Raw genomic sequence first — 25234 nt, 5'->3', positions numbered from 1 at the left:
TCAAAAAAGAGACTGTTACCCTCAGTCCTCCAGTCGAAGGAGGAGCCGGATATGCCAGTTTTAGAAGAGCTCCAGGAGGAGCCTGAGCTTGTGTCTGAAGGGATAGAGGCATTAATTTCTGCAATCCGCCAGGTATTGCAGATAAAGGAAGAGGACAAGGGTCCTGCACGGCAGTCTTTCTTTTTAAAGAAAGAAACAGGCTGCTACTTTTCCAATTTCAGATGAACTGGATTCTCTTATGATTTCAGCTTGGAAACCTCTGTATAAAAAATTTCAGATGTCCCGGCGGTTATCATCCTTTTATCCTTTTCCTGCAGATAACAGAAAATCTTGTGAAACGCCTCTGCTACCGGCTCCTGGGGCCACGCCTTTGAAGGAGACATCGGACAAAAGATTGGAGAATATTCTCAAGTCCATTTATACAGCGGCAGGTGTTACTCTGCGTCCTGCGATTATAAGCTGCTGGACTAACAAAGCAATTGAGCTTTGGGCAAAACGATTGGCTGAAAGGATGAGAGATCAGCTGCCGGTGGAGGAGGTTATTCCGTTAGCAGAGCATATAGGTGAAGCTGCGGCTTACCTTGGAGAGGCGGCCAAAGACGTTTGCAATATCGCCTCCAGAACTTCAGCTCTGGCGATTTCTGTAAGCATGGTGCTGTGGTTTAAACAATGGCAGGTGGATGCAGAATCAAAGAAAGCTGTGGAAGCACTTCCATTTACGGGCAGTGTATTATTGGGAGCGGAATTAGATAAGTGGATTTACCTCCAGTAGCCTGAGAAATCCATTTATCTTCCATCCCCGGCTCCACCCCATAGAAGATTTTACTCGGGACCCTCATTTCGGTCCTTTCGTGCTTCGGGAAATTCCAGTGGCCATCAACTTCCCGTGGTTCCAGAGGACGTGGCAGAGCCTAAGAATCTACTCAACAGCAGGTTAAGTCCACTACCAAGCCTAGTGCATGACGGGCTTCACTCTCACCTGGGGGAAGCCAGAGTGGGTGCATGTCTTCGAGACTTCAGAGAAGTATGGATGGAAAGCCTGTACGGACGCTTTGGTCCAGGATCTCATCACTGTGGTGCACAAGCTCGATTTTCAGTTTCAACCTTCACCTCGGTTTTTACCACAGTTTTACCAGTTTCCAAGCGACAGGAGTGTCGTATTACAAGAAGCACTAGACAAGCTTCTATCCGCAAGAGTGATGGTCCACGTTCCCAGGAATCAGACCGGAAAGGGTTTCTACTCCAGTCTTTTCGTGGTTCAGAAGCAAGATGGCTCGGTCAGACCTATTCTGGACTTGAAGGATCTCAATCCCTACCTGAGGATTTTCAAGTTCAAGATGGAGTCCCTTCAGTCAGTGATTGCAGGCCTGGAGGAAGGCTAATTCATGGTATCTAGATATCAAGGACGCCTACCTTCACATACCTATCTGGCCGCCTCACCAGGCGTTGTCTGAGTTTCGCAGTTTGGAACTCGCATTTCCAGTTTCAGGCCTTACCTTTCACCTTATCCTAAGCCCCCCGGGTATTCACGAAAGTTATGGCTGAGATGAGTCTCCTTCAGAAACATGGGATCACAATTATCCCTTACCTGGACAATCTCCTCCTGAAGGCTCATTCCAGCGACCAATTACTGCAGAACATCGCAGTCTGCTCATTCGTCACCGGTGGATCCTGAATTTTCCCAAGTCTCATCTGCAACCGACGCAGAGGCTACAGTTTCTGGGAATGATCATGGACACATTATGTCAGCGGGTGTTCCTCCCTCAGGAAAAGGTAACATCCATTCAGGAGATGGTGAGGACGGTCCTTCGACATTGTCGGGTATCGGTGCATGTCTGCATTTGTCTTCTGGGGAAGATGTTTGCGGCATTCGAGGCCATTCCTTACGAACGTTTTCACTCAGGACATTTCAGATAGACCTGCTCTTACATTGGACAGGATGCCATTTTTTCCTTCACCAACGTGTAAGGTTAAGTCCCAGAACTCGAATATCCCTTCTCTGGTGGTTGAACTCGACACACCTAATGGAGGGAAAGAGATTCGGAGTGTGGGATTGGACTCTCCTCACCACAGATGCATGTCTGAGAGGTTGGGGGGCAGTGATTTGGGAACACCACATCCAAGGCTGCTGGACATTACAGGATGCGAGTCTGCTGATAAACATTTTGGAATTAAGGGCAGTGTTCTATGCTCTTCAGACAGCACATCACCTGTTGCTGGGCCGAGCAGTTAGGGTCCAGTCGGGCAACGCCACGACAGTGGCATACATAAACAGACAAGGCAGCACCAAAAGTCGGGCGGCTATGAAAGAAGTAAGCCAAATTCTAATCTGGGTGGAAAAATTTGCGGTGGCAATTTCAGCAATTCTGGGCGTCAAAAATTGGGAGGCAGACTACCTCAGCCGGCAGGACATGCATCCAGGGGAATGGAAGCTACAGCCTCAGGTTTTTCAACAGCTTGTCTAACGGTGGGGTCTTCCGCAGTTCGAACTCACGGCATCCAGACAAATCATCAACTGCCTCTACTGCTCTCGGACGAGAGACCTGGAGGCAGTGGACGCACTGTCAACACCATGGCAGTTCCAATTTGTCTATCTGTTCCCACAGTTTCTTCTTCTCCCTCGGATTCTACAACGCATCAAAAGGGAGTGGGCCAAGGTTCTATTAGTGGCTCTGGATTTGACTCGCAGAGCTTGGTATTACAACCTTCAACTTCTGCTGATTGACGATCCGTGGTTCCTACCTCTGAGAGAAGATCTCATACTACAGGATCCTTTAAGCTATCCAGACTTAAAGCGGCTACGTTTGACGGCGTGGCTGTTGAAAGGGCCATTTTAAGACTTAGCGGGATCCCATCCAGAGTAATCCCTACTATGCTTCGAAGGAGGTTACTTTGAAACATTACTACCATATTTAGAAGGCTTATGTTTAATGTTGTTAACGGCATGGGTCACCTCCTACAGAATTCAAACTAGCCAGATATCTGCTTTTTCTCCAAGCAGGTTTCTCGGCCAGACTGTGTCTGGGTTCTCTTGAACGTTCACATCTCCGCTCTGTTTTATTCCAGAAGAAGCTGGCCTTGATACAGGTGCAGACTGTTCTGCAAGGTGTTATACGGTTACAACAACCCTTTGTTCCTCCTGCGGCTCCATGGAATTTGGATCTCGTCCTTTCCTTCTTACAGTTTTCTCTGTTTGAACTTTTGTAGTCTGTGGAGTTAAAATATCATTTGTGAATTGTAACACTTCTTCTCACGCTGGCCTCAGGTATTTCATGCGGATAGAGCGGAACTCCGCACAAGAATGAAACTCCTTCCAAAGATGGTTTCGGCTTTCCACATCAACCAACATATTGTGGTACCAGTTCTTCCACATGATTCACCATCTTCAAGATCCTTGGATGTTGTTAGTGCTCTTCGGATCTATGTGCAGAGGACTGCAGCCATACGTAAAACAGACGCTCTTTTTGTTTTGTATGATGCTGCTCGTCCTGGTTGGCTAGCGTGCTGGGTGGCCACCTGGTCTGGCCGGCATACCTTTATCCGTTTTTATAGATATGACACGTTTGCGGCCTCTGCAGCACAGTATGGCCCGTCTGTTTTGCAGGATTCTCAGCGCTCTCCTGCCCGTGATGGGAGCTCTGTGGTGTCCCCACTGTCTTGAAGCCTCTAGTGTCCCCTAGTGGATGTAGGAGAAAACAGGATTTTGTACTTACCGATAAAATCCTGTTTTCGCGGGTGTAATTTCTGTAAGTTATCGCCACCTTCTGAGCAGGTGATAAGTTGTGCAAAACCGCTATTTTTCACTAAAAATGTCGGGACTTTGTTCAGAACCATTAGCGCACCCCTCTTAGTGACTAATTAGGCAAAAACATGTTTTAAATTAGCTGAATTTGACTAATAATGGCAAAGTTTTTGGGGTAAAAAAATAAAATGTGCTGGAAAATGGGTTTAAAGTAGGGATGTGCAGGCTCGGTTCTACTCTGTTCCGTTCGGTTTTTTTACCGAATCTTATTGGCTATCCAAAACTCATGACAGCTGATTACCAATAAGATTCGGTAAAAAAAAAAACCAACGGAACCGAGTAGAACCGAGCCTGCACATCCCTAGTTTAAAGTAGTAGTAGTAGTACAGGTTTTTTGAGGGGCTGTATGGATAGGAAAGGTTTTCTTTTATTGCAGGTGGGTGTTACAGGCACATTTTTGAAGTTTTTTTTTTTTAAGTGCCTTTAAAAGACACAAATATATACTTAAGGCATTTTTATGCACCCTCAATATAAGTAGTACATTTATTTGGCCAAAAAACACTTGCTTTCCATCATTATTTGAGTGTGTTAAAATATGCTTACAACAGCCATTTGACCCTTGTTTTAAAAAAATTAAAAATAAAAAAAAAAAACTTTTATTAGGGACACTAATACACTTTTTTTTTAATGTTATCCTATATCAGTTTGCGTTTTTCGGGGTACAGGCACATTTTCCCATTTTTTTATCTATACTCATCGCATCAAAATACACGAAAGTTACCGCGCAAAAGCCGCATGGCCACTTTTGCAATAGGATTGTGCGAAAAATGGGAGTGCGCAAAGCCAAGAGATACAAAAATATTGCACAAAAAGTCACGAAGTGTTCGATAACTTAACACCCGTTAAATTATCGCGGGTAATTGAAGTCCCCCCCCCCTAAGTGCGGTTGTGTGTACACACTGCATGATGTGCACCACATCGTTCATTGCATCGTCCCATCTGATGTGCGGCACTGCAGATGGGGTGATGCTATGAACGTCAGCCAGGAATGACTGATCTGGTGTACACAATATACCATGTGTACGAGATATTGTTTCCGATCCGTGTCTGATCGATATATTGGACGATAGATTGTATATTGTGTATTCAGCTTTAGTGTATGTTATGTTGCTTTTGTTTTTCTGTCTTGTATTTCTAAACTCTGTAAAATATACCTCCGTGACAAAAAAAAAAAACTTTGAAAAATGGAACGACCATCAACCTTCTAGAAAAGACATAACCAATAAGTATAACACACAGTATTCAAGTCACTTTACAGACAATTTCTCTACTTGCTTCATCTATACTACCACCAGGAGGGGTGTGTTAGATTGAGTTTTACCACAATTTACACTGTCCCTAATATACTTCGTTGAGGTCTTGAAAACGGTTTACAACTGCAGTTCAAGTGCAATTCCTTTGTTGGTAATGGCCTTGAGTACTGTTGTTTGGAGCATTTCCCTTGCAACTCGCAGCCTTCATAATTTCCCCAAGAGTTTATATTTACCTGCGTTTGCAAATAATTAAATGAGCTCTTGCCGCCCGAGCAGCACCCCAGCTGCTGAGCTCTTGCCACCCGAGCAGCTCCCCAGCTGCTGAGCTCTTGCCACCCGAGCAGCACCCCGACTGCTCAGATAAATGTAGAACACTTTATTGATGTGAACCAGGCAATAAAGCAAAATTGTGATTACTAGTCATGGGCTCAATAATGGGTATGGTCATATGATTCGATACTTGTTTAAAAATGTTATATAATTCTCTCATTTAGAAACTAGTGAACGAAACATTCCAGAAACTGTGGTTCACACCAACCCCCCAAAATGACAAAGCTGCGATGACCAGAAAAATCCTGAACATAACAGATGTGGTGAGCAACTTATGAACTGTAGATCAGCAGATAAATGCGTGTATATATGGTGCACTATACTGACATGTGCGGTGCTGTCTTTAGGTTGCAGCTTGCAAGGACACGGGCTATGACTGGTTTGAACAACTTCTATCAAATGTGAGTATATAAGAGAGCTGATCAGGACATAATTACTCTAAACCTCCATTAGGTTTTAAAACCAAACACTTGTGTCATTTTGTTTTCATCCCCCAGCTTTTAAAAGCTGAAGAAGATGCCTCATACAAGCCTGTGAAGAAAGCCTGTACTCAGCTGGTTGACAACCTGGTAGAACACATTCTCAAGTATGAGGAGTCTATGGCTGGTGTGTTGACTTGCTTTGTGTACCAGTTATTCCACCTTCAGTGCTTAACTTGGATTAGCCGCTCAAACCCTCCTTAATCCATTGAAAATTCAATTTGTTTTGCAGATTCGGACAACAAAGGCGTGAACTCTGGTCGCTTGGTGTCTTGCATCACCACTCTGTTCTTATTCAGCAAGATCAGGCCTCAGCTGATGGTAAAACACGCCATGACCATGCAGCCGTACCTCACTACGAAGTGTAGCGTGAGTATCCTGTGCGTCACATCTCGCTGTATGGAAGTGACTGGTTTGGCTGCCTCTACGTTCACTTCCTTTTCTCTCTCCCTTTGCCTCTAGTAGAGGAGACACGTAGGGAGATTTTACAGTTATACCCAGAGTGCAGTGGGTACTGATACAAATGTACCAGAATGCACAGTATGAATGTACTTCAGCTTTATATAATAAGATTGTGTTATGGCTGGGGGGTTATTAGCAGTCCAATAACCAAAAGCTGGCCACATGCAGTGCTGCCTTGTCGCTCTGCTCGGCTACTTCTCCAAGCCCTCTAGATGGAAAGCTCTTGTGAGCAAAACCTTCCTCTACCCTTTGTCTCATCTCGGCACCCTGTTTGCCAGCGTTGTCTATACTTGTTCTCTTTTTCTGTGCGGTTATAGTTTGTATTATCGGTGGCACCTTACAAATGAATGATGATGAACAAGCTACCATGTTGCAGAGTGAAACTTATCACCGCCCCACTCCAGCTTTCAGGCCAGTTGGCTACTGGAAACACTGGTGTCACAGCGTCAATTCAATTTACTGCCTGGACAGATCTGTTCTAAACCAACTGTATCAGAAGTACAAGTCAGAGCAACGCCACATTACATTTAGTGGGTATGGGTTTTCATTCCTATACGCCATCTTGTTATAGCACATAGGAATGACCGCTGCAAAATTAAAGCTATGATGTCAGCGATAGCCCGATCTGTTATGGGTGAAAAAAAATATACTCCCCATACAGATGCGCCCTCATACACTGTTGCTGCAGTTGCACCAAACAGCCCTTCTCTGAGCGCCATGTCCTATCTAACTGTGCTTGCGCTATATTACTTGTTTGGGTTTCACAATCAATTAACACATGTTTTGATATAATTTATTTTTTATCAGACTCAGAATGATTTCATGGTAATATGCAATGTTGCCAAGATCCTGGAGTTGGTTGTGCCATTAATGGAGCACCCTAGTGAGACCTTCCTTGCCACTATAGAGGAGGATCTCATGAAGCTCATCATCAAATATGGCATGACGGTAAGTCACCGCACTCCTGCTTGTGTCTTCTGGCATTTCATTGGACGTTTATGTTCTAGCAGCTGCACAGTTTGAGTGTGTACTGAGTATATTTATGTATTGAGTAATAACCTTTGTGCTGGTTCCTAAAGGCCCCCATACATCAGAGATTGATTGCAGCAATCGTGCAATTTGCAATCGATTGTGTATAAAAAATATTTCCCTTTTTCAATCGATTGTGGCAATTCTGCAATTGTGTTACTTTAGTATAAGCATTGGCAGACCTAGCTGCTGTTTATTCTCTTTTTAGACTCAGATTTTCAGAGTATGTATCATATCTTGTGTCAGAGTTCGTATTATTCCTATTCTCATTTTGTCTTTCTTCCTTTCAGGTAGTACAACATTGCGTGAGCTGTCTAGGGGCCGTTGTAAATAAAGTTACACAAAATTATAAGTTTGTCTGGGCCTGTTTTAATAGATATTATGGTAAGATTATTATTTCATGTTCAGGTTTTTCCCACATGTGGCTTTGGGATAGGGCAGTTTCTTTCACTCATTAAAGCTAATGATCGTTAACTGCATGTTACATTAGGCACAAACATTCTCTATATTTGATGTTTAATATGTGAATTCTTTTATCTAGCACCAAAAATGCTTGATGTGTGATGACAAAGATCACAACTTGCACCTGTCCAATTTACTTGTCTCCTTGCGTTAAACTTGCACCACTTAACACATTTGTAAAAGTGTTCCGTTACAGAATGAGCAATAGTGAAGGCAACACACCGCTGTGTACGGGAAGTACATAATGTAAGAAAAGTGGTGCTGCTATTGCAAGTCCAATGGTTTATTACAGCATAAGCAAATATAGAAGCCTCTCAGGGTGCAAACATTGTGATGGGACCTGAGGCTAGTTTATCTCCCACAGTCACAGGTCCCCGTGTGATGTCTTCACTACTGCTGTTCACAGGCTATAAGTCTTCATTCTGCTGCATTGCTCTTACAGCTAAATTACTGTACTAGCCCAGCCCACCCTGCCACACAAGGCACTAAGCTACTATTCCAGGTCCTCTTTCCTTACACTAGCACCAGTGGTAGGGATAGGGTACTTACCTTAGATGTCGGGATTCTGACTCTTCGGTTTTCCGGCGTCTGCATTTCACCCGGCGGCTATGCAGCAAACGGGATTACATACCCAACCCCATTAAAATGGTTGCAAAAAAAATGTAAGAATATATATGCACTGTTGGTAGCAATGGGCTAATGGGTTCAGACGAATTCTAGAGATTCGTCATTGGTGAATTAATGAATCCTAACTCATCGTAAATTTGTCAAAATAATAATCACTGTAGAATGTAATGTAATAAAGCCAATCCACCATCACAGAGAGTCTAGGTTATCACAAGCATGCTGTTAAAGTATCAATGCAGCATTTTCCCTAGCGGATACATTTGTTATGAGTGTGTGCAGTTGTACGCTGTTTCTAAAACACAGGTGTCACACCAGCTGTACACAGGACAAATTGGAGAAGGTTTTGTTTTTCTAAATATATCTAGAGAAGAGGGGTTGCCCCATTCACACAGTTTAGCGATAAATTAGTAGAGGGTGTAAATGGATTTCTATTAATCTTAACTATGTGTGGGAAGGTCTGACTTTCAGATCTGAGTTTACCATTAACAGTGATCTGGTAAGCACAATTTGTGTTTAAGGGGAGGTAGGGTTATTATGTTTATTTTGGAGAAATGCATCTCTATGGGATTGCGGTTAATAGCTTTGATAAATTTGACAGAATTTGCATGTGCTTTCTCTTATGTCTAATAATTTTTGTTTAGGATGTTGCACATGTGATGGTTTTAACTTTGGGGATTTGTTTTATTTTCAAGTATATTACATGCATGTTTGGGCAATGCGTTTAATGTCGGCTATTTGAATGGTTTGAAATTCTGGCATGTCCTATTTAAAAATGGTTAGATGGTCAGGTATAACAATCTTTCATGACCTCCACTGCCAGGTCACTAGTTATTTAAGAGTATTTCTTCTTCAGGGTCCATAGGGCTCCACAGGGGAGACAATGGGGTGTAGGTGGGACTTGGAGGGCCGGACTCCAATAGCAAAGCTTGTCAATTCCAGGATGCTTCAGTCCTTTCCCCTATACCCCGCCCCCACAGCCTGAGGGCAAATCAGTTTTGTTGGTGTCTGGCAGGAGCTGGATCACCGTTTTAACAGTGGGGCTGCTATTAAGCTGCCCAAGCTTATTTCTATAATTTACTTTTATTTTAATTTATTTTACTACTGAGCATCAGCGCGAGACAGTCCTTTGGACGTCTGCTGCTCCATCACCCCTCCGCAGTGCCTTGACACCAGTCCTCTACTGCAGCCGGGACTCAAGGGGACAGGTAAGGCATATCCCCGCTGGCAGGGACCTGCGTCTTTGCGCAGTCTTTTCACAGAAGACAGTCCAGAGGCGCTGATGTGGACACCGGTTTATCCGGGACTTCACTAGACCACCATGGCATTACTAGCAGTGGCGCAGTGCACAATTAAAGCCAGTTGACCCGGTGAATAATGTCAGCGTAGGGGCGAAGGTACTTTCCCTGTAGCCCCTCCCTCAGCTCAGGGCGCCATTCCACTGCGGTCTTGCTGCTCCTCCCTCACCTCCCTCCCTCCTTTTACTTGTGAGAGCTGTAAAGTCTATTCTTCAAATAGGAGACAGAACCCACCCCTAAGGCAAAAGTGCCAGTATTTAAACGACAAAAGGTAGTTTTACCAGAGTTTCCTCAGCTATCTGATCATATGAGTGAGGCATGTAATATGCCCAGTAAAAGATTTCAACTGCCTAAACGTTTAAATTCCTTTTACCCTTTTCCCGCTACTGATTGCACTAAATGGGAAGTGGATTCCCATGTGACACGTCTGATAAAGAGTGTTTACCAAGCCATACTGCAACCTCCTTAAAGGAGACTAGGGACAGAAGGATGGACGCTTGTCTAAAATCTATATACTCTTACAGCTGCTATTACTCGTCCTGGTAGGGCTACGGCCTGGGTGATTTAAAGCCATTAAGAGTTGGGCAGAGGCCCTAGAAGAGACTTTTCCCTCTGATGCTTCGAGTGAGCAGCTGTCCTACAAATCTCACATTAGAGATGCAGCCTCCTATTTGGGTGAAGCAGCTCTGGATACGGCTCTCTTAGCTTTCAAGGCATCTGCCACTTCTGTAGTAACCCGCCGTATTGTTTGGCTCCGCTCATGGAAGGCAGATTCGAACTCTGTAACTTAGAGTTTAGGGAGTGGCTCTAGACTGCACACCCTAATAGCAATGAAAGGTGCTATCATGCTGAGATTTTAAAGTAGTATGCACAGGAAAAGAAATTGCAGATGCACAATGCGATCTTTACTGTTCCAATTTAAATGTACATTATAATTATATATTATATCAGTTGTAGTTAGCATATCGTTTGCCAATGATACTGCCCTGCCTGCCCTCAAGGTCACCTCGTTGAGCAGGTCCCTAACACTCTGGGGTTCACATCTGGGACGCGGGGTACCCCAAAAAAAGGCCCAACCAATGACACCCCCCCCCCCCCTCCCCCCCCTAGGTCATCACATGAAAAAATGGTGACAGTGAAGTGTTATAAAGTATCAGGTGTGTGAAGGTAGTTAATGAGTGTTGAAATAGTTACTAAAGTAAAAAATGTGTGAAAAAATATATGAATAATAAACGTAAAGAGTGATACGGAGTCCACCTTTGACATTGTGAAAATCGCTCAGTTTAACTCCAGGCCCCTACAACACCTGCTCCTCTCCAGGTGGAACGGGCTGCCCTATCCTCTCAGATCCCAGACGATGGACCTCTCCCTGGAGGTTCGCCTCTCCCTAGCCTGGTGGCTACAGATGTCCCACTTAGACAAGGGATGCCCCTTTTGGAACATGGACTGGGCACTCTTCACCACGGACGCAAGCCTCCGCAGGTGGGGAGCAGTGACCGGTCAGCACTCCTTCCAAGGCCGCTGGACTCCAGCCGAGGAGTTCTTACCAATCAGCATTCTGGAACTCCGAGCCATCTACAGAGGTCTCACTCTGGCTTAGGATATTCTTCAGGGCAGGCCAGTAAAAGTACAGTGTAACAATGCCAGTGGCCTACCTCAATCAACAAGGAGGCACTCGAAGTCGGACAGCAATGGCAAAAGTGTCCCGCATTCTCACATGGGCCGAACGCCATCTCTTCAGTGTTCATCCCAGGAATTCTCAATTGGGAACCGGATCTCCTCAGCTGTCTCAACGTCCATGCAGTAGAGTGGTCTCTACATCCAGAAGTCTTTCAACTCCTAGTGGACAAATGGGGGTCTACCAGATGTGGACCTCATGGCCTCAAGACACAACCACAAACTTCCAGTGTATGGAGCCAGGACAAGGGATCCCAACACAGCATTCGTGGATGCATTATCTGTGAGGTGGACCTTCCATTTGGCGTACCTCTTCCCTCCAATATGCCTTCTTCCTCAGGTTCTTCGGATGTTCAAACAGGATGGGGGCACAGTCCTGTTGGTAGCTCCGGCTTGGCCCTGACGCCATTGGTACTCCGATCTTCAAAGTCTCTCAATAGACTCTGCTCTTTAACTTCATCTTCGACCAGACCTGTTGTCTCAGGGTCCCTGTCTACATCCAGACCTAGCCTGTCTGTCTTTAACGGCTTGGCTCTGGAGACATTCTTCCTAAGAGCTAAGGGATTTTCTAGCTCTGTGGTCCAGTCCATGCTCGGAGCACATAAACCGGCCTCGGTCAGAATTTATCAACGGATATGGTATACATATTTCCAGTGGTGTGCTCCTAGAAACTATGACCCTCGGTTTTTAGGATTTCTAGAATACTTGCCTTTCTTCAGCCTGGATTGATCTTGGACTCCTCCTGGCATCTCTGAATCCATCTGGTTCTAGCGCAGAATTGCTCCTCTACCGGATGTTAACACCTTCTTACAAGGTGTTCTACATATCCAACCTCCCTCTGTGGCTCCGTGGGATTTGTCAGTGGTTCAGGAACCTCCATTCAAAACTCTGGAATCAGTGAATGTCAAGTGGCTCACTGCGATGACTGTTTCTTCTGGCTATAGCATCTGCCCTTAGGGTATCGGATTTAGGGGCACTTTCATGTTGCTCCCCCTTTTTAAACTTTCATCAGGACAGGGCTGTTCTCAGAACGCGTCCGAGCTTCCTTCCCAAGGTGGTTTCTCGTTTCCACCTTAATGAGGAAATTGTGGTTCCGACCTTTCAATCACCAGACCTCTCAGCAAGTCTGGCTTCTTTGGACATGGTCCATGCTTTGTAGATCTACGTGGACTGCACTAGTGCCATCAGGAAATCAGACTCCCTCTTCATCTTACATGGATTCCATAAGAAGGCATGGCCAGCTAACAAATAGACTGGCCAGATGGCTTCGCATGACAATCTCAGACTTATACTCAGGGCCTTCCTGTGCCGGCTACAGTGTCTGCTTATTCTTCTCACTCTGTGGGTGCCTCATGTGCAGCCCGGCATGAAATGCTATGCAAGGCAGCCACGTGGTCTTCTGTCCATACTTTTCTTATGCCTTTGATACATTTGCCTCTCAGAATGCTTCCTTTGGGCGCAGGGTTCTCCTCTCAGCTTCAGAGTGTCCCCGCCCTTAACTGCTTTGGGACATCCCCATTGTCTCCCCTGTGGAGCCCTATCAACCTTAAAGATGAAAAGGAGAATTATGGTAAAACATACCCTTGTTTACTCTTTCTTCGAAGTCCACAGGGCACCTGCCCTGACGCACCTGGCTTCTGAGTTTCTTCTCTTGGTCAACTGTTTCCTTCTCTGTGTGAGAGTGTGATTCTTCAGTGTACCAGTCGTCCTTCTCTCCTGCACTGCTACTGCCTTGGGCTTGTTAACAATACTGAGTTGCCCTTAGACTGTGAGCGGGGTATAGTGGGAAGGGATGGAGCATCCTGGTATTGAAAAGCCTTGCTGTTGGTGTTTGGTCCTCCAAATCCCACCTACACCCCATTGTCTCCCCTGTGGACCCTACAGACTTCGAAGAAAGAGTTAAGAAAAGCAAGTTTTACCATAACTCCTTTTTGTGGGGTGCCACAGTCTCACAATGTTGGCGATAAGCAACATTCACATGGTATTCAGCACTTGGCAAAGATGAAAAGTTGCTCCTGTCCAGAGCTCAGTTTTTGGAGTCTGTCTTATGTCTGTCTTTTCTCTTCTTTTTTTTAAGCTGATTCTTTGGCTGTTTCCTCCTAAGGAAAGGAGTATCGAAGCCAAGAGAACTTGGCCTCTCCTTTTGTGTTTTTTTTCTTCTTTCTTTTTTGGTCAGCAATGAAACACATGGGTTAATTGAGAAGTCAGAGAGCCTGCACGGTCATCCCCACATGGAGCTTGGGGTGTTTAGGGGTGATATACTGTTACTCTTTTCATTGAATGTTGGAGCACCGATTAGAGGTTGATCTTGCATTGACATAAAGGCTGAGCAGTCCACAACATGCTTGATGCTCCCTCAGCAAGTAATCACAACATGTTTGGCGCTCCCTCTGACCGAGATCAGAGGGAGCACCAACATGCTTGGGGAACCGTCTGATTATAATTCCATACAGAGTTTTCATTTTTTTTTTTTTGCATGCTACTTGAGTAACAGGCACCCATGATATAGGTTAGTTCCGTCTGAGTCCTGTTTTTTTCCTTTCATCTATGTAATAAGCGGGAAAAAACTTATCTGTCAATCTGTTTGTCCTTTATGCACGGGCAGAGTTTTGGACTTGGCTCCACCAAATTTGGCATGGTGGTGTAGTTTGACCAGGATTAGGTTTATGGCAAGGTTTGAATTTAGTCAGGGCCACACACTGTCATACAATCTCTGAAAATGGGGACACTCTTAAATTACACAAGTTGCAGGGCTGGCTCCAATGGAAATTGACAGTCTGCTAAAAACCTGTGAGAAAGCTACAAAAGTATTTTTAACCTCAGTCTGCACAAGCTTGATGACTCATGCAAATTCATGAATCCAGAGCCTCCGTGTGCATGCATGGGTGTAACTAGAACTGTGTGGGCCACATAGGATGATCTTAAAAGCGCCCTCCCCTTCCTCAAAGATTAAATTAAAAAAGCTCATTTTTTTTCCCCACACAGAGCCTATGCCACACAGAGCCCATTCAGGTTATTTCACACAGCAGTAGCCCTTATACATATTATGCCATGCAGTAGTAGTGCCCCTTATACATTATGCCACACAGTAATGGCCTTTACAGATTATGCCAAATAGTAGTAGTGCCCCATATAACACACTATGCCACACAATAGTAGTGCTCCTTATACATCATGCCCTCCCCCTCAGCAACTCACCTCCCAGTGTCCCTCCAGCAGCTAGCCTCTCGCCTCCATCTGTGTGGCGCCAGCAGGTGTGGATTTGGGGCCAAGCCGCTAGCTAGTTACAGCTGGCACACTGGCAGACATGAGCAGACAGCGCTGGCGCAATTTGAATCTGGCGCCAGTCGCGAGCCAATCTGAGCTCGTGGACCAGCAGCCAATCAGGAGCCGCCATTGCTGATTGGCTGCCGGACCGCGAGCTCTGATTGCCACGCGATCGGTGGTGCTGTCTCTCCATGACTGCCTGCCAGTGTGTCAACATCGCTGAAACCTGGCCCCCCATAACGGTTCCTTTTGGGGGTGCCCACCTTGTGTGCGTGACTGGCTGCAGGGGGAGCGGTCGGTCACCGAACAGCCACACCCCTTGCACCCACAGTAGTTACGCTAATGTTTGCATGCATGTTAGCAAACAGTGGGGTTCTTTTCAGGATCAATAGAATGGGGCTATAGGCGAGGGCAGTGTAAACAAAGTCTGCAGGTATACTGTACTTCTGGGTCCAGTCTTCAACCTGGCCAACGCCGGGTATCCCAGCTAGTTAATAATATATGGTTATCTGTAAAATGTTATGCTGTATCAGAGCAACCATTGTAATATGTCCAGGAGAGCTTCCAATGACAAGGTATGAATGAGTTACTATACGCTAAGGGGTTTCAGATCCAGCTCATTCCATTGTCCCAGTGTTGATACCAATTTGTAATAAAGGTCTCATTCCCAGACATGAATGGAACCAGAAATAACAAAGTACATCAGTGTAATTTATTTATTTATTAACAGTTTCTTATATAGCGCAGCAAATTCCATTGCGCTTTACAATTTGAATCAACATTATACTGGGTTGTAAAAGACATACATACATATATAAAAGACCTACATAAGGGTAAGAGGGCCCTGCTCGTAAGCTTACAATCTATACGATGGGCACATAGCTCCCATGACATACCCTTGAAAATCAGAACCTATCTTTATGTGGAACAAAAGCCCTATAAAAAAAGCACTGGAATAAGGGGACTTGAAACCTTACTGCTTGTGGCTGTCTAGGAATTTTGGTTTCCAGCAGACCAGGGTTCGTGGTAGGCTATCTAGAGCCTGGAGAAGACACATCAGTATCTTAGGACAGGCCACGCTTGCCTGATGTAGCCAGCCAAAAGTTACTGCTTTTGTGGCATGACATCAGGTGATGTGTGAACCTTAAATACATAATTGTCGCTGGACAATAGAAAGTATCTGGTGCTTTTCAGGGTCAATGTTAAAGTTGCTTCTCTATGTGAAATACTTTGTTTTTCAACCCACCCTTCCTCCAGAAATTGTGCATCATCCTCCTGAAGGATATATTTGCTGTACATATGTCCCTCAGTTTTAAATACCTGGCTAGTAAAGACCATAGAAAAGTTTGTGCAGTGCTTCTGCTTGACCTGAGGAGCAGCTTGAATCAGTGTTTTCTGACCAATGCACATCTGATGTAGGTTTGTTTTTGTGCCTGCACATCTGGTCAGGAGGCCCCAATTAAAATAAATAATAAAGTTCCCACTTCCCCCTCCCCTGTTAAGGGAAGGTCTCTCTGACCTTCAGAGTGTAAATTCTCAGGCAACTGGTGGTAAGGGCCTTTCTGCCTCCAAATCAAGCTCTGCTAACTCCTCGTATATCTAGCTTTTTCATGATTCTTCTCTGAATCCTTCCATCATTGGTAATGCTAATGTTTAGAGTTACCAATGATGGAAGAGTTTAAACCGTGCAATCATAAGAGAATCCCTTTGGTTAGCCCAGAGGTTCCCAAACGCGGTCCTCAAGGCTCTCCAACAGTACAGGTTTTAGAGCTAACCATGGTTGAGCACAGGTGACTTAAATCAAATTGACTGAGGTACTAATTAAAACCTGTGCTCAACCATGGATATCTCTAAAAGCTGTACTGTTGGGGAGCCTTGAGGACCGAGTTTGGGAACCTCTGCGTTAGCCCAAAGAGTGGTCTCCAAGGCTGCTGAGTCATCAGTCAGTTTGGGTTGTCTTCCACCTCTTGCTTTCCCCAGTTCAGTTTTACTTTTCTGGCTCCATTTTCTGTCCTCCAGGGTCCCAGATAGACAGTGCTGCAGGGCTAAAGTGTGTCTCGCACATTGTGAGACATTTCTTTCAGTGGTTGTGTAGACTACAGTTTGGCTCACAATAGCTTGCCTCCTTCGATTTCTCCAAGACAGCCTTTACAGGAAACTGATATGCAGCTCTCTGCCTGTGATTTTCATAAACTGCTATCATGGAAATACAACTCCCCCTTCTAGAGACATGTCCAGTGGGCCATTCCTGTCACCGGATTTCCCAGTGTGTCCTCATACTGGTCCTGTCCTCTATCTGGATGTTTTCAGAGGTTTCTGCGAAGGAGTTTTGCTTAAGTGTTACTTCTCCTGCAGGTTCCTGGTGTGCTCCTTTTCCATGAGTACAAGGTGACCCTTATGACCTAACCCTATCCTGGATGGTGGTTTGGCCTGCCATATGAATCTGGAGAATGTTCTTCCCTATATCTGTACGGACAGGTTGACGTGCACTTTTACACCTGAGATGATCCATTTACAGTGAATATTGGTGGTTTGGTTCTTTATTTGTAGTCTTATTCCTTGGAAACTGAGCTCCCTGGCTGTAGGAGAGGGTTAAGTAAGAATTAGAAGTGTTTCTTCTTTGCCAAGTTCTGTACGTTCTGTGGGTAACCCCATTGCGAGTCTGACCCTGGAGTAAATAATTCATTGGTAATTTTTTTTTTTTTTTATTTCCAGTGGAAACTACTTTGACGAAAAAATGAGATTATTAAAAGTGGAGTTGTACATTTTATTGAAGTGTTTTTTTATTTATTTAGGAGCTCTAATAAAATTAAAAACAGAACATCAGGACGACCCAAACAGCACAGTCTTGACAACAAACAAACCAGCACTCCTAAGATCGCTTTTTACTGTTGGAGCACTTTGTCGCCACTTTGATTTTGATCAGGAAGACTTCAAGGGTAGCAGCAAAGTAAATACTGCAGTTCGTATTCCATATTTTTACTTCATTTTTTATTTTTTATATTTATTTTGCATTGTTTTTGTATATACAAATCATTCTGTGTGTTTATATCATCAGCATGTGTGTATATATCTCTAAAGATATATATATAGAAATATATAGTTTATTGTGTGCATATGTAACTGTCCATACATATATTTTATTGTGTGTTCATGTAACTGTCCATAAATATCATTCCCCTAATAAAATGGAATGTACTAGTGAAAATTAGTGGACACGCCCTCTGCAGGGTACAAGTGTGAACACATTTCTTAACAATTCCTTTTTCTTCTTCAGGGTCCATAGGCTCCACAGGGAGACCTTGGGGGTGTAGGTGGTGGATCAGGAATCCGGGCACCACGCAGTTAGCTTTTCAGCTCTCAGGACACACTGGATCACTCTCCCTATACCCCCGCCCCTGAGACAGAGGCACCTCAGTTTCTTTGATGCCCGTCCGGAGTCGGTCACTATTAGTTCAGGGGGCTGCTTAAGCAGCCCTAAGGCTTTTTATTTTATGATTTTATTATTTTACTTTTACTAAGAGCGCATAGCAGCAGACAGTCCATAGGACGTCTGCGCTGCCGCGACGCCAGGGGTCTCGGCAGGTATCCTGGGGTCAGTGCTAGCCAAGGCCCCATAGGAGGACCCAGACTGCAGCCTAGACAGGTAGCGGTGACCCACGCGGGCAGTCATACCTCCGGTCTCAGGGGACAGACCGGAGGTGCTCAGTGTGGACCCAGGCTCCAGATCCTGCGATCCACTAGACCACCAGGGTACACATGGTGCTGGAACCAGCATCCCGAAGGGTAAAAAATCGGCAAGGGGAGGTCAGCTTCCCCGTTATAGCGGCCCCTCAACTCATGGCGCCATTCCACAGAGGTATCTCCTCCCTGAGCTGCTCTCCTCCTCAGACCACGCCCCCTCTGAGGTCTCTGGCGGCCATTTTCTTTAGGCACAGCCACAGCGCTCTCAGGGATATGCAGGGTCCGGTCCCCCTACATACCTCTCCCTGGGGTCTGCGTATGTAGCACTATAGCCTACCAGACACTGAGTTGGTGTAGTTGATTGTAGTGCCAGTTTGCAGTTATGTTATTTCTGCATTGTATGTGATTAATACTAGCGCTGCCTGTCTGTTTTCTATTCTACTGTCAGCATATATCTTTCCCTTTTTTCTCACTTCGCCCTAACATACAGGTGTATTTAGGGGTTTTCATGTACCTCACATATATAGAACAAAGTATTTGTGAGGTTTGTCGCATACTGTTGGACGTTGCACTGTGCCATATTTGGGCTGCGTCCTCCTGCAGCTCATCCAAGCATAAGACAGGACCAGTATATTGCATTTCTACTAGTATCCTACTTACACGGTTGCATTATACCCAGTGCCATATTACCTGCAGCTATGTCTAGCAAAGGCAAGAGTAACAAACCGGCATCTGCACCCATACTGCTATCATGCAAATGATGTGCTGCAGGCTTAAGTGAGGAGGATTTGATACAAGATGGCTTATGTAGTAAGTGTTATATTCCACAGGCCCAGCAGACAACCAGCGCCTGTACAAAAGAGCCCCCCATGGCTTCATTTTCTCAGATTTTGGCCACTAATGCGGACCGCATGGCGGTTCCGGCTATCATTCCCCCTGTGGTGTTATCACAGCAGGACATAATTCCCCCTTTGGGGTTGCCACATCAGGTTCAGACGATACAGGTACCTCCTGTGCCCCCACCATGGGTATACGTACTCTCTAACTCTGTGCAGAGTCTAATGGCTACATCTAATGCCTTTCAAACCATATTGCAAGGTGAGAAGCCCTTAACCAGTAAGCCCTCTAAGCGTCCTGTGTTATTGTCACAGTCCATGCAACTCTCAGATTCTGAGTGATCATTTGAGGAGGCAGTAGATGCTGATCTCTCTCACCCTGACTCTCCTCCGGAGGAGGATGAGAGTCGGTCAAAAATTAATATTCCTGCCTTGGTGCGTGCTGTCAGATCCATCTTATTAATAGAAGATGAAGAGCCAGCCCCTAAATCCAAGCACCCTCTGTTTAAACGACAGAAAGTGGCTTTAGCAGAATTCCCTCTATCGGATAGCTGAACACATGGCTGCAGCCTAGCAATCGCCTGGTAAGAGGTTTCAACCACAAAAACGTCTGACATCACGTTACCCTTTTCCTGTAGCTCATTGTGCAAAATGGGAAACATCCCCTGCGGTGGATTCACTTGTTACACGTTTAATTTAAAAGCAAGTACATGCCTATTCCTACAATTACTTCCTTGAAGGATCCTACAGATAGAAAAGTGGGAGCTTTACAGAAATCGATATACTCTCTGTCAGGGGATGTGGCCCGTCCAACCATGGCTATTGCATGAGTGTCTAAAGCTATAGAGAGCTGGGCTGACTCACTTGAAGACTTTTTTCCCTCAGATGCTTTTGTTGCTCACATTCGAGATGCAGCTTCCCATATTGGAGAAGCGCCATTGGATGCCAGTCTCCTAACCTCCATAGTCTCGGCCGCGACACTGTCTGCCCACCGAACCCTGGGCTACGCTCATGGAAGGCAGATGTGTATTCCAGGAAAGGCCTAGAAGGGTTACCCTACAAAGGGGAGATCTTGTTTAGCCCAGGCCTTGGCAAGTTTGTAACCACGTTGGCAGCATCAAAAACTGCATTTCTGCCTTCAGCAATTACTTCTATCAGGCCTCGAACTACATCATTCAAGTCCTTTCGTCCTCAGGGAAAACCTAAAGGTTAGTCCTTTCCTAGGCAGTCTGCTTCCACTAGGGCCGCCAAACCCAGGACCAAGCATACCTGGAACATCAGACGTCCTGCTTCAAAACCCGCTGATAAACCCTCAGCCTGATGGGACGGGCCTCCCTCTGCGATATCCCTGAGTGGGAGGCCGACTTTTTCAGTTCGCCCAGTGCTGGTGTCAAGCCCACGGATGCTTGGGTAAGAGAAGTGGGCTCTCACGGGTACGCCCTCTCATTTCTCAGACGGCCACCCCACCAGTTTTTCTACACAGGTCCTTCTTCAGACCTGAACAAGGCCTGACAAGTCCTTGTAGCAAGCAGCGGTATTGTGCCCTTCCCACTATCTCAGCGAGGGACTGGTTATTCTACTCTTTCTAGTTCAGAAGCCGACTGGGTCTCATTGGCCTATCCTCAACCTCAAATCCTCAAACAAATTCCTCAGGGTACCCAGGTTCAGGATGGAAACCCTACGCTCCATCATTCTAGCTATGGTGCCTGGGGACTTCATGGTATCTCTGCATATATAGGACGCGTACCTACAGGTACCTATAGCGCCCTCAAATCGGCAATATCTCCGGTTTGCTATACAGCAACACTTGCTATTTCAGGCTCTGCCCTTTGGCGGCCCTCCTACGTGGTCAGGATGTACAACTGTTACCATATCTGGGCAACCTCCTGCTCCTAGCAGGATCCCCAGAAGTGCTTCACCGACATATGCAGGTAACAATGGCTTTCCTGCATAAGCACGGATGGTTAACTGGAAAAAAGTCCTCCCTGAATCCCTCACAGAGAATGATTAATCTGGAAGCCCTGCTGGATTCTGAGGATCAGAGAATCTTTCTGACATCAGGCAAGATCTCCACACTTCATCTACGATAGTGCAGATGTCTCCACAGTCGCCGAGTGTCGATCCACTCTGGATCAACACTGGGATCCATGGTGTCCACCTTCGACATGGTGCAATATGCTCAGTTCCATTCCATTCCTTTGCAAAGGTCCACCTTCGACATGGTGCAATATGCTCAGTTCCATTCCATGCCTTTGCAAAGGCTGATCCCCTCCAGGTGGAACAGGTTACCCCATCGGATCAAAGCTCAGACGAGGGTGCTCTCTCCAGCTGTGCATCTGCCTTTATCTTGGTGGCTACAGGCATCTCATCTAACCAGGGGTCGCCCCTTTTGGATCCCGTACTGGATAATCCTAACAAAGGACGCTAGTCTCCTGGGCTGGAGCACAGTGACCGGTCCACACACCTTTTAGGACATCGGTCGAATCAACCCTGCCATTCAACATATTGGAACTTCGAGCTGTCTGCAGGGCCATCAACCTGGCCCAGCACATACTTCACGGAAAACCTGTATAGGTTCAGTCCGACAATACCACAACAGTGGCTTACATCAACCATCAAGGAGGTACTCGAAGTCAGGCACCAATGACAGAAGTGTCCCGCATTCTGACATGGGCCGAGGGTCGCATCCCGGCCATTTCAGCAATATTCATTCCGGGAGTTCTCAATTAAGAAGCAGACTTCCTCAGCTGTCGCGACGTGCATCTCGGGGAATGGTCGCTTCACCAAGAGGTGTTTCAACTCCTAGTGAACAGATGGGGTCTCCCACAGGTGGGCCTTATGGCCCAAGAGATGTTGGTAGGCGTATTGTTAGTGAAGTGGACCTTCCACTTTGTGTCTCCCTTCTCCCTCGAGTTCTTCGGAAGTTAAAACTAGTCGGAGACACTGTCCTGCTGGTGGCTCCAGCTTGGCCCAGACATAATTGGTACTCAGGGCCTCTCCATCGACACTTTGTTCCTGCTGCCTCAACGACTGGACCTGTTGTCTCGGGGTCCTTGCCTTAACCTGGATCTTGGTCGTCCGTCTTTGATGGCGTGGCTCTTGAGACATCCCTCCTGAGGTCCAAAGGTTTCTCTAGCGCTGTTGTCGAAACTATGCTCAGCGCGTAAGCCAGCCTCTGCTCTGATCTAACACAGAGTGTGACATACATTTTTCCAATGGCATAGTACCAGAAGCTACGACCACCAGGTGTTTAGGATTTCAAGAGTCTTGGTCTTTTTTCAAGCTGGGTTGGACCTGGGACTCCGCCTGGCCTCACTGAAAGTGCATGGCTCTGCTCTGTCCATTTGGTTCCAGCGTAGACTTGCTCCACTTATGGATATCCACACCTTCCTCCAGGGTGTCCTCCGTGTTCAACCTCCCTTTGTCCCTCCAGTGGCTCCTTGGAATTTGTCGGTCGTTCTTTGCGCCCTCCATTTGAACCCCTGGATTGTGTGGAACTCAAGTGGTTAACAGTAAAGACTCTCTTTATACTGGCCATACGTCACCCAGAAGTGTGTCAGATTTAGGGGGGCTCTCCGGTCGCTACCCATTTCTACTTTTCCACAAGGACAGGACAGTACTTAGGACTCGTCCTTGATTCCTTCAAAAAGTTGTTGCTAGTTTCCTCATTAATGAAATTGTAGTCTCGGCCTTTCAATCACCAGACCTCTCGGCAGGTGAGGCCTCCTTGAATGTGGTCCGTGTCCTCGGGATATATGTGGACTGTACCAGTTCCCTTCGGGAATCAGACTCCTTATTTGTGCTATATGGATTTTACAAGAAGGAACGGCCAGCCAACAAACAAACATTGGAAAGGTGGCTTCGCAGACTATCTCACAGGCTTACACGCAGGCAGGCCTTCCTGTACCGGCTACTGTTACTGCTAATTCTACTGCGAAGTCTGTGGGTCCCTCGTGGGCAGCTCGCCGTGACGCCTCAGCTGTTCAGCTTTGTAAGGAGGCAACTTGGTTTTCTGTCTAGACCTTTCTGAGGTTCTATGCCTTGGATACCTTTGCCTCTCAGGATGCTTCCTTTGGGCGCGGGATTCTCCTCTCAGCGCAGGAGCGTCCCCACTCTTTAAAGGACTGCTTTGGGACATCCCCAAGGTCTCCCTGTGGAATCTATGGACCTTGAAGAAGAAAATGAGTTATGGAAAGAATTTACCTTTTGTTTAACTTTCTTCGAATTCCCGCCCTGACGCACCTGGCTTTATATGGGCTATGTTTCTGGTCACTGGTTTCCTATCTCCTTCTCTGTGAGAGTGTGTGATTCTTGTGTGTACCAGTCTTCCTTCTCTCTTATCCTCCTCCGGCCATTGACTTGTTACGAACTGAGGTGCCTCTGGCTCGGGTGCCGGGGTATACGGAAAGTGAACCAGTGCATCCTGGGAGCTGAAAAGCTTTTAACTGTGTGATGCCCAGATTCCTGATTCACCACCTACACCCCCAAGGTCTCCCGGTGGACCCTATGTACTTCGAAGGTAAGTTCTTACCATAACTCATATTTTATGTGCTTAACAGATTGAAAAACAAAAATCAGGCAAAACAGTGAATGTGGCTTTTGCTAATTTTTGGGCACCCTCTGAGTACTTGGCAGCACCTCGTTTAGCAGGAATCATAGTTTACTTTTCTTGCTTCAGGGTATTTTCATACTCTTCTTTGCCGAACACTTGTCGCTCAGAGATATCCTTAGGTCGTTTTACATAAACAGATTTCCACAACCTTAATCTTGTTTTCCTGTAAACACGACTTTGTACAATTTGGATGGTTGCCTTGCTGTCACATCCTGCCTCTTTGCAGTTTGTTTCTTCACTGATTTAGCTTTCTAGGATTTGTGGATATTTAATTCCACCTGAGCTTAATTTACTCTGCCGTACAACTGTAAAGCATGGATGATCCAATCTATGTGCTTAATGATTGGCCCAAGGCACAGGAAGAGCCGTTCATTGGTCAAGATGCTGTTGTCCCTACACGGAACTTCCTGCATGTCAGACTACCACAGTTGAAGCAAACTCACCAATCATCTGTAGTGATGTGGGTTGGATGTAGTGTATGGAATCTAGTCGCTGCTCATTGCAGATATCCTTGCTGTTTCCTTTTCTTTTCTGTCATCTCTTATAAAAGGCTCACAAGCAGGGAGTCCCACTGAATTAGAACCAGCATAAATGCAATTGCAGGGCTTGCAATTATCAATCCCCTTCCCATAGAGTTAAGCAGATGTGTTAATTTAAAGTCAAATGAAGTCAATAAAGTTTTGAGCACTTAAAAGAAACTGCATGGGTGTCCAAACATTTATATGCCACATCTTTATTTTTGCCAATCTTTATTTAGTTAGCAAAAGTAAGTGGGCATTATGTGTTGAAATGTCATTCTATTATTATGATCATTCCACCCAGAGATTCAATGAAACCGTTTAATCGGGGTGCCCAGTCTATGACATACACATGCCAATATATTTGAATAGACAGATCTCAATTTACAAAAGCTTAAATTGTATGAAGCTAAATTATTTGTTTGTGTGTTTTTCGGTAGGTTAACATAAAAGACAAAGTTTTGGAGCTGCTGTTGTATTTCACCAAGCACTCAGATGAAGAAGTGCAGACAAAAGCCATTATTGGTCTTGGTAAGATAAATATTGTAATTTGTTTACTGTGCTTTGAAGATGTCTTTCATACCCAACATGGCTGCTCCCGATTTAGTTTGGTCATAAGTTATGCAGTTTTAAACCGATCAGCCATAACATCTAAAACCACCTACCTAATAATGTGCCACCAAAACAGGTCTGTCCTGTTTAGGCATGGATTCCACACAAGACCTCTGAAGGTGTCCTGTGATATCTGGCACCAAGACATTAGCAGGAGGTTTTTGTAAGTTGCGAGTTGGGGCCTTCATGGCTCGGTCTTATTTTTCCAGTTCATCCCACAGATGCTCCATCGGGTTGAGATCTGGGGAATTTTGAAGGCCAAGTCAAACACCATGAACTCTTTGTCATG

The 25234-nt window shown here is 45.6% G+C and overlaps 1 protein-coding gene across 3 annotated transcripts in view; it reads left to right on the top strand.

Moving 5' to 3' along the window:
* NIPBL (NIPBL cohesin loading factor) overlaps nt 1-25234 on the top strand; it is a 186451-nt gene that overhangs the window by 129385 nt on the left and 31832 nt on the right. For 2 of the 3 annotated variants that reach the window (XM_088462228.1, XM_088462230.1), the window contains exons 31-38: nt 5550-5648; nt 5733-5786; nt 5883-5991; nt 6097-6233; nt 7134-7274; nt 7646-7739; nt 17479-17645; nt 24774-24864. In XM_088462228.1, coding sequence (XP_088318354.1) covers nt 5550-5648; nt 5733-5786; nt 5883-5991; nt 6097-6233; nt 7134-7274; nt 7646-7739; nt 17479-17645; nt 24774-24864 — 892 coding nt within the window. The remainder of the gene's footprint in view (nt 1-5549; nt 5649-5732; nt 5787-5882; nt 5992-6096; nt 6234-7133; nt 7275-7645; nt 7740-17478; nt 17646-24773; nt 24865-25234) is intronic. The other variant, XM_088462229.1, reaches the window with a different exon arrangement.

The sequence above is a fragment of the Taudactylus pleione genome, unplaced genomic scaffold (assembly GCF_031769625.1).
Source record: "Taudactylus pleione unplaced genomic scaffold, aTauple2 ptg001165l, whole genome shotgun sequence".
In the NCBI taxonomy this organism is placed as follows: Eukaryota; Metazoa; Chordata; class Amphibia; order Anura; family Myobatrachidae; genus Taudactylus; species Taudactylus pleione.
Note: the sequence above shows the minus strand (reverse complement) of the source record. Positions and strands in the feature narration are given on the sequence as shown.